Below are 10,105 nucleotides of genomic sequence, written 5' to 3'. Positions count from 1 at the left end.
AAATATATGAAAGTACTGTTGTTTGTGTGTAATTCAGCTTTTAACAACTTTAGCTTTGGTTTTAATTTCCTTTTAATCAAACTTAGTATATGATTGTGGTTTGAATTTTAAGGTATAATATTTTTACTTTAAAATGAATAGTGTAGATATTACATTAAATTAGCCTAGCAATTAGAAACAAAAAAGAGAGTAAATTAACAACCTTTGAATTAAGTATAAATCATTAATAAATATGTATTTAGATTTCACAATAATATATATAAACAAATATATCGTGTTAGAATCCAAAGCACATCGGAAATGAGTGAGGGAAGTTCTGTGAAAAATAGTCCTAATTATTTTAATTAATTAAAATTAAATCCCTTAATCACATGATTATTGTCCTTACTATTCAATTCTTACATTTGATTACAATTTAATAAAATATATTTTTATTTAAATTTAGTTATAAAAATATTACAAACATAAATTTTTAATATCTTAAAATTATAGTAATATAAAATACACACTGATCTACCCTCAATCATATGATATATTATATATATGTTGAGAAATACATAAGAAGCTTAGCATCGCCAAATTCAAACCTAAATCAAAGAAGAAAGCAATGTCGGAAATGGGGAGAGATCTGAGTCGCCGGCGGCAATCATCTTATTTTTCCGGCTGTTATACGATGTCTCCCTCATGCTTACCGGGGAAGGAAGAAATGGAGTACTCACGCATCCATGAGTGCGGCAGCAGTGGCAGTGAGAAGAGAAGGCAGAGATGGAGAAATCTGCTGAGGAGATTGGTAAAAGATGGGAAAAGTAGCATTTATGGATCCTCAAAGCCACTGTCTTTTCACTATGATGCTGTTAGCTATTCCCAGAATTTCGATGAAGGTTTTCATCATCAACAATCAATATTTCAAGACGTTAGATCATGATAAATTTGTGCTTATTTATGTTTCTTTTTTCTGGTTTTGCTATCAATTTTGATGTAATTGTAATGTTATATCAAGATATGTTGTTTTAGTTTCTTTTTTCACTGTGAAAAATAGAACTAATATGAAGTGGATCTGGAAAAACAACTCTTTTGAACTCCATGATAAAGACCAATGAACTGGGATGGATAACTCCTTAACAAAAATGATTGATGAGTGGCAGCACCAATTTTGTATCCCCCAAAAACAGCTTTATCAGTTAATAATGGTGACGGAATAATTGAAGGGAAACCAGGGCGAAACTAGAATTTTTTTAAATTCGAATTTGAATTATAAATTTTTATAATTTTGTTATTGTATTAATGTATATTTTTTTATTTTTAAGGGATTTAATTATAAATTTTGTGTTTTTGGAGAGGATATGACCTAATTTTAAATTTTAGGAGAGATTTAAATTAACTTGAAAATACTCAAAAGAATTAAAGAAACAATTTGTTTTTTTGGAGCCAGTCCCTCTAGCTTCGTCCCTCGTCGAAGGAACCCACACCGTGCAAGTTCACCATCATTGTTGAATGCATGAAATTGAAACCTTAAAACCATTTATGATTCATGAAAAAAATTTATGCTCACATGGAGAAAGAAAGTGGATCAATATATTCTTTGCTATTTGAATTTGGCTTCAATATTTAATTTAGTATTAATCTTTTAGTTTTTTAAAATAATATGAAAAAAATATTTATTAGAATAATATAGAAAATATTTAAATTACACTGTGCATAGGAACTCTAAATTGGCATATATAGCGGTTAACAATATGGGGTGACTATGAGGCAATGATTGTGTTAAAAATATTTGGAATTTTTATATTTTAAAAATAGTTTTTATTTTTGGATTTTAAACTGTTTAATTTTCTTATAAATTTTATTTTTAAAAAATAAGATTTTATTTAAAATATAATCTTTATGTTTTATGTTTTTATTTAAAATATGAAAAAATATTTTTAAATTTATTAAAATATTTTATGTACTTTTAAAGGGTGAAGATCAAATTAACAAAAATTATTTTACTTTGGACATCATTAACTTTAGCGATAAAAAAGATGAAGGGATCAAAATTTTTAAATAAAAAGAATATAAAGAGATTAAAAGTATAATAACTAAATTTTAAATTTTAAAATGTATATTTAAACTTATAAATTACACACAACAAATGATGCATCAAATACAAATCCGAATAATGAAACAACATATTAAGTGGATTAAAATGACATACAAATATTTAAAAAAAATGCAAAGACTTAATTTAAACTTGCAGCCATACCATATGAAATTTAAATTGTAAATTATTATTTGTACTATTTAGGAGTTCAAGCTCATTTAAATTTTTTTTGTCTAAAATAGATATTACTAGGAATATGAGCTCGCCTTGCGAGATTTGATTTTAATAATTTTATATATATAAGGCATTTTGTGATAAGGATAAATATTTTACAATTTAAAACTTTTAATGAGTTATATGATTTACATAGATAGAAGGTATTCATTTGCAAAACAATTAATTAAATTATAACAATATTTATATTAATTTATTAATATTTTATAATATTTAAAATTAACTTAAAATGAGATAAAAAAGTTTTCATTTGTCTTGTAATCACCTCAAATCATCAACCACCATACCGATAAATAAATTTTATTCTATATGGTTTTGAAAAAACTCAAATCTCTTGTCCTACTTACTATAATCAATTTAGTACTTAAAATTTATTTTGTCCCCTAATACCTAATTTCAAGTTAGTTAGACCCTCCACTAATGCTTAACATGATATCGTGTTTCATGTATAAATTTCTAGCAAATTAGAAATTTGATGATGAGTCTTGTTGCTCCATATTTAAAGCTTCAATGTTCATCTTGTCCTAAATGATATTGCATTTCAATGTTTTGCAATTTGTAGAAGAGAGATAGAAAGTACAATGTAGTGGCAACATCTCAAGACAAGTGCCATTCATGTTACTTGACTACTTGTGAGTGAAGAAGCAAAGAGAGCCTGCATCTCATTGACAATGATACTTTCGTGTAAACAGCATATTGTAATTAATATTTTGCGTCCTGGTTCTCCAATAAATTATAGTGGTTCTATTATAAATAATGCCACAATCAATTTCAGATTCGTCATTCTACTGACGATCTTTTATGTAGATATCTTCACAGACATGGGTTTTGCTGGGGATGAACTGAAGTAACATGTCTCTTAACTCATCACTGCATTCTTTCTTGTTATCCTGCAGTTTCATGGAATGGAATATACTTGGATATTAAAAGCAAGATAGCAAAGGTATCAAATTGATATAGAAACCCTTTTTTACCTTCAATCCTTATATCTCTCAGGTTGGCTTAGTTGAAGATGAATAGGGACATTTGAACCCTCTCCACTGTCAAATACATATGAACTCACAGCATTTCCATTTTCATACCTTGTTCCATAAACCTGATTCGATTAACTCAACTGGAGTTATGCTAATTTCATATTATGGAGTTGTTTGTATCCATCAATAAAATGAACTACCTTCTTGTGTAATTCCATGTTTTCTTTGCGGATAAGGTTTACCTTCTTGAAGAGTTCCACATTCTCCTGGTGAATAAGGTTCCCCTGAAAGAAGGCGAAAAAGCATTCTATTGAGTGTTTCTATTTGGAACAACAAATGTAAATAAAACTCAGCTAGTGTGTTCTTTTTGAATGACCCTTCGGTTTAATTCTTCTATTTCATTGGTTAATATCCGTTCCTGCAAAAAAGTTAAAAATTAAGCACGTCAAGTTTACTACCATACAATTATTATTATTATGCCTAAAAATTGCATAAATAGTGGTGTTAAGACCTTTTTCATGCGAACACCTTTCAAGCTCATCTCCAGTTGGTTCTCTAGATTCTGCAGGTCTTCAACTCTCAAACCATAAAGCTGTTCACCCATGAGTTGCCTGACGTATCAGATTTTAGGCGTTGGTCAATCACCATGTCTTCTCATATATGATTTCACATCCTACATACATGTATTCCTATACATGCGTCTTTATTTGTGCATGTATAAGTTTGGTCTACAATTCCGGTTGCCTACTGATGCAGCTTTTTTTTCTAAATATTAGGGAATTTTAAGGTCAGAGAGAAGGACATACCGATGGTTGTCCTGCAAATTCTGCAGTTGTTGTTTCAAGATTGCAGCCTCTCTTTGCCAAAACTGTCAGAAAATCTTAAGTTCATTTAGAACATAAAAGCATCTTTTTTTCTTAATTCTTACAGGGAATTAAGCAAATTGCTTTCACCATAACATAACGTTTATTTAGCTTTTATAGACTCTTCACATCATTTAATCCAAATTTTTGTTATTCAAGCAATATTTGTCAAACAGACTCCTATGAATTATTTATGATATATTTGGGTACGAGAGAAAAGGATAATCCTCCAAGTCATTAGAACAATTGCTGCAGTATTTGGCATTGTCAAGGTTAGACTGCCATTAGAACAAGATTCCATGTATATTTTCTTTCAGAATCTTCAAGCATATAGATGTTGTGTTATATTATGTGTGTGTATGGGAAAAAGGTGGTAGAGAAGGGTACCTTGACTTCTGATGATGGATTCGACAACTGTTGGTGTTCCTCTTTCAAGGTGTTGTATCTTTCAATAACTGATTTCATGCTGACATATATATATATACAAAGGTATACTCAGTCTTAGTGTAAATACTATTTTTTAGTTGTCTTTTTAACATTTATTCACATAGATATCATTTGTTGTAAGTGTCAACTTATAGCATATTTTGAAATGATTTAGAGAAATCATGGTGGCAATACGAAATAAAAATAAATTTATGAACAAATTGAAACAGTCAGTTTTAGATTTCATGAATTCATTTTTAATATATTTATTATTATCATTTATATTTGTAAGAACCACTCGTAAATGTATTAAGTGTTGGCATAAATAACTTCATTTGTTGTAAACCACGTGCATATGGGAAATGCAAAATTCACAGGTTATTGCACATGAATTCTTGACCTACCTAGTGGCATAAGATTCTTCTAACGTCATGACAAGAGATACTCAAAAAATACAACTTGGGGAAATATAAAACAATGTTTATGTGCATGATTTATTGGTTGCAAATGCTTGATTCTTTTCGATATGAACCTTCCCTTTTTCAGAACATTTGAGGTTATCTGAATGAATGGCTGATATCTCATAGATTACTTCATATGGAAATCTACGTTAACAAATGCTAAAGTGAAATACAACATTAATTATATATAGATATAAGTTGGGTTTTCTTTTTTATGATTTGAATATTAAAAAGGGAACACTAGTCCTAGAAAGTTGAATCAAACCATATAATTATTTGTATTTTTTAAGAAATTGTTTTAAAGTTGGCTACAACCGTGTTTTAAAGGCCAATTGTTTTGCTCAGTTGCCTCCATGAGAGTTTTTCTTTTTCTGTAAATTTGGCTTGATGCAATGAACTGAAGATGTCATTAACAAAATCTTTTTAGGTTCAAAATGTCTAGCTACATCTATGAACACCAAATTCTTGAGTGAGGGAACTGTACTCGTATATGCGATCTATATATTTCAGCTAAAGCTAGCTGTATAATTTTGACTTCAATGCCTGGGAATTGATTTAGACAAAAATAATCATGGAAAGAATTTTACTGTTACGATTTCGTATGAGAAAAAGCAAAGATTCATTAGTCAAAAAGTAGATGGTTTTAACAAGTTCGATTATAAGAATGATTAGGAACGAAGGCCATAAAAAGAACTGGAGAATGGGAATTTCTATTGGAAGAGAAAAACAAAGTTGTTGAAAATATATATGGATATATTATAATAAAAAAAAACATACATATTTATATTAAAGAAGGCTAAATTGATTCCTCTTGTTAAAGGAAAAGGAAAATGTTTTAGTTAGTGCTTGAAGAAAGAAGATGCAATTAGCTTGTTTTTCCAATAAGAAGGAAGGAGGAATGCAACACTTATTCATCTTTGAAGGTGAGTGCTAGATTTTATAATTTTTTCATATATCCATAAGCCAACATAAGTATATATCAAATATGGATACTTGGAAAAAGAATCCAAGTAATTTAGATTGATGTTTATCTAGCTAGTTCAGATTCTTCTATCTCATGTGAGAGTTATATATATATAGTTTATTTGACAATAATGATCCATTTTGACTTTTTTATGCTCATTGACTGACCCCCTCCGCCTTTGAAGCACGCCAGCAATAATCCTTCCCAATAGTGCAGTCTTAGAGAAAAGCACTTACTCATCTTTTCTTTTCCCCCTTGATTAATGATCATAAAAAGGCACTATTGGCTACCCTTAATTTGAAGTTGTATTTTATTTGTTTCTTCTCCATTATTATTGCAGAACATAATCTAAATCAAATCATTCATCTGATACTCCGTGATATCCTTCATATCTCTCACCAGCTGATCCATCTTGTAATTAACCCCTTTCTTTACTTTTATCATCACAAGTTCACCATTTCAATCTCAACCTCTTGGTGTTCATCCCTAGACATGAAGGGATTATTGTGTTTATCTTTTACTACATTGAGATGAATATATCCCTAAGCTTGAAATGAAGAACATTTTTTTGGTTTTTCATAGGTTAAACAAGCAGGAAATTAGGCCAAAGATAGAAATAAACTAAAAAAAAAAAAAAAGTATTAAAGAAAAAGGACATTGGACTAATGGTAGCATGTATAACTCAGGTTTGGTTTAATGGTTATCTCTATTTGTAAAAACTAAAAAGTCAAGGAAAACATATTATATATACATACATACACACACACACACACAGACATATATATATATATATAAAGGAAGGATATGAGTTGAGTTAAAAGTTGAAACCTGGTGCTTGCAAATTCATAGAGCTTCCCACTGCTGGAGAAGATGACAAGGCCAACTTCAGCATCACATAGGATAGCCAGCTCTTTGGCCTTCTTGATCAAACCCTTTCTTCTCTTTGAAAAGGTCACTTGCCTACTTGCTGAATTATCGATCCTTCGAATCGCAATCTTCCCTCTCCCCATCCTTTGTTTCTTCTAGGGTTTCTACAGTCAGATCATGACAGAGAAAGATTAAATAGAAAGAGACCCTAAACACAAATCTTAGTCAATAAAAAAAACAAACAAGGCAAAGATTGATTCTCAAGTTGGAACTATTAGCTTACAGGGTTAAGCCAAGCCAATGGACAGCGTTTGGAAATTAATGGTGAATGAGAGAGGGAGAGGGGCTTACCAAGTGAAAAGTGGGTTTGCTTTTTGTGGGTTAATAGAGCTGGTTTGGAGTACTTGGAACTTTGCTAACACTGCAAATACTTTAGGGCAAATACTTTACAAGGTATAGAGATTTCCTGTAATTTTATGGCGCCATTGCTCGAATAAGTTACGGACGGGTGGGAATGAATATGAATAAATAGTAGCTAGTCTATCCCTTCTTTTTTTAATGACCTTTTGTGGAAAACAGTCGCATGTTAATTACTGCACATTTAATATTGATAATAATAAAAATAATACTATTTTAGATTTAAATTTGTATGTAATTTTAAAAATTTATACAAAAACAAAAATAATCTTAAAACAATATTTATTGTTTTGTAAAATAAATATTAAATAATTTGACAACTGAATTGAGATCTAATTAATCAATCAAATACTTAAATAATGCCTTAATTTTCTTGTATCACATGATTATTTTGAATAAAGAATTCAACCCATTTGTAAAGTGTAAATAAATAACTAAATTGCAAATGAAAACACATGACATTAAATAAATTTACAGGATTCGTCAAATATATATGGAAAATTTTAATTCAAAAGCTAAAAGGAGTGGCAGTTGTTTAAGTCAATTTGGATTTGAGAATAAATGCAAAATATATTTTAAGTTTAGGCTACAAATAGGGAATTTGAATAAGATAGGATCCGTGAAGTGGGTGGTGTTGTTTGAACATTAAGTATAAAAATGGTGTTAATTTCCAGACATAGCTTTGGAGTTGGACAGCTTCCAATTATGGATAATGTAAGAAACAAATTTCTTCAATCCAAATGTAGAAGCCCTTGTATGTTATTGGTTCTATCAATCTCTTTTTTCTTTTTTCTTAATTACAAGAGGAGGGCAAAGTCTTAATAGCAACACGACTCGAATCCAGACCACACCTGAAGCGATGAACACCCTGATTATCATGCCAACACACCATTTTTAGGTATACAAAAGTTTACTCATGCGTTTTTTTTTTCTTTGGGGAGGGGAGATTTTAGAGTTGTCACTGTCGAAGAATAATTTGTTTTAATTTTATATGAAAATTAGAATTGTTTAATAAATTCTACAAATTTTACAAATTGAATAACTTGAATAATTTGGATAAGTGATTCGAGATTCGAGTTTAAGTCGAGTTAAATTTTACAAATTGAATAACTTGAATAATTTGAATAACAGATTGGTGTAAATATCCTTTTGGTCCCCGTCAATTTTGAAAATGGACAAATTGGTCACTCTCTCAAACAAAAATTTCAAAATAATTTTCAAAAATTCAAAATATTTATATGGACCTAAATAAATTAATTAACGGTTCAAGTTTATCATACTAAAGTATCAAATTTTATTTTATATTTTGAACATTTTTTAAATACATATGGTTTCAAATTTATGCACTCTAATATGACATATTAACTATACTGTAATAAAATTTTAATTTGACATATTTAATTTTTTAATTTAATTCGAACAATTTCACTTGGTTCGAATTTCATTTCACTCGACTCAATTTAAAAAATTTCAAATCAAATTAAGATAATAAAATAGGACTCGTTAACTCGATTAACCCGGAAACTTTTCACTTGATTCGATCGAACGCTAGCCTTTATCTAATATGAAACGAATGTTAACTAGTGAAAATTTGATAGCAAGAATTTAAGCAGCCAGCAGTTGAAGTTAGAAATATCTTGTCAGGTAATAAATTGAGTCGTCTTTGCCTCTCTTAGTTTCTGTAGTCTTTTAACACTTAGCTCTCTCTCTTTTGTTATATATAAAAAAAAAATTAAAGTTGAAATGTCAAAGCCAATGTTGGCACTCCTAAGTCCTAAGTCCTAAGGAAATAATGATTAATTTCTTATTCGCACTCCCAAGTCCTAACACCAATGTTCAAAATTTGATGTCTGTATATAAAAAAAAATCTGTAATTTTATTTCTCATTTGATAGAACAATTAATATTGAGTCAATCATAGATGATGAGTCCAACATTTTAGTGGAAGCAAAAGAAGGTTACTTTAAAAATATTAGGAGATTTAAAGTGAAAATGGACCGATTTCGTGGAACCAAAACAAGGCTACTTTTGAGTTAAATCATTTTATTCCAACATTTTTGTTGGAAAATACAAGTTGAGCAGCGACATACATGTGAAACACCTTAAAATTATCATCCACCAATCTAGTGCTGTCTCCACACGCTTTTTCATCCACGTTAGCCAATGGGAAACAATCTCCACGCGCGTGATTTATGTAAAAGCCTGTGGCTGTGTGAATTAAATACAGATTTATGAAAATGAAAACGAAAACGAAAATGAGAAGTTTAGGTGGGGGTCCCAAACAGATAATCACACCTGCGATTGGCTAATGAGCATGTGAATGGGATTTGTTGGACCAATAAGATTCCATAAACCTTTGCCAGAAAAGCATAAACTGAAACTAGGGTTAGTGTTTAGGGTCAGGGTTAGGCAGTCATAGATAAAGGAGATCCCAAAATCCCAAGATTTTAAAATATGTTTGAGAAACCGAGGTTAGCCAGGTGTCAATCATCAACAAATGATTGAGAAAAGAAAGTTACGAAAACGAACCGTTTTCTATTAATTAATAAAGCATCCCACTGTTCTGACTCATCCCACCATCAACTCATCATTTTCCAAGTTGCGGAAGGATGTCTATCTTAATTTGCATCACCAAAATTTAAAAATCATGATTTCATTTGACTTGTCATTGAATTCTGATAACAACGTCACCATAATTTACTCCCAATCCTAAAGTCACACTTTGCACGTACCACTGCCTTCAGTCGCGCTCCTCTCACCAACGATGGCACCCACATGCTCAAAATCATTTGAATTTGTGTGAATCCAATCTTCCCTGTC

General features: G+C 30.2%; 1 protein-coding gene across 3 annotated transcripts; it reads right to left on the bottom strand.

Annotated features, from left to right (window-relative positions):
* Window positions 1-2,951: 2,951 nt before the first annotated feature.
* On the bottom strand, window positions 2,952-7,385 carry LOC105802254 (MADS-box transcription factor 23). 3 transcript variants are annotated; one of them, XM_052624357.1, is made up of 9 exons: window positions 7,221-7,385; window positions 6,831-7,033; window positions 4,539-4,617; window positions 4,095-4,156; window positions 3,800-3,899; window positions 3,665-3,706; window positions 3,489-3,572; window positions 3,289-3,410; window positions 2,952-3,204 (listed from the first exon to the last, which is right to left on the bottom strand). In XM_052624357.1, the coding sequence occupies exons 2-8, from the start codon at window positions 7,010-7,012 to the stop codon at window positions 3,291-3,293; spliced, it is 669 nt and encodes a 222-aa protein (XP_052480317.1). In that variant the 5' UTR covers window positions 7,013-7,033; window positions 7,221-7,385; the 3' UTR covers window positions 2,952-3,204; window positions 3,289-3,290. The 3 variants fall into 3 exon arrangements, with proteins under 3 accessions (XP_052480317.1, XP_052480319.1, XP_012489240.1); XM_052624359.1 differs by having other exon boundaries at window positions 3,531-3,572; XM_012633786.2 differs by having other exon boundaries at window positions 7,153-7,352.
* Window positions 7,386-10,105: the final 2,720 nt, after the last annotated feature.

This window comes from Gossypium raimondii, chromosome 11 (assembly GCF_025698545.1).
Source record: "Gossypium raimondii isolate GPD5lz chromosome 11, ASM2569854v1, whole genome shotgun sequence".
In the NCBI taxonomy this organism is placed as follows: domain Eukaryota; kingdom Viridiplantae; phylum Streptophyta; class Magnoliopsida; order Malvales; family Malvaceae; genus Gossypium; species Gossypium raimondii.
Note: the sequence above shows the minus strand (reverse complement) of the source record. Positions and strands in the feature narration are given on the sequence as shown.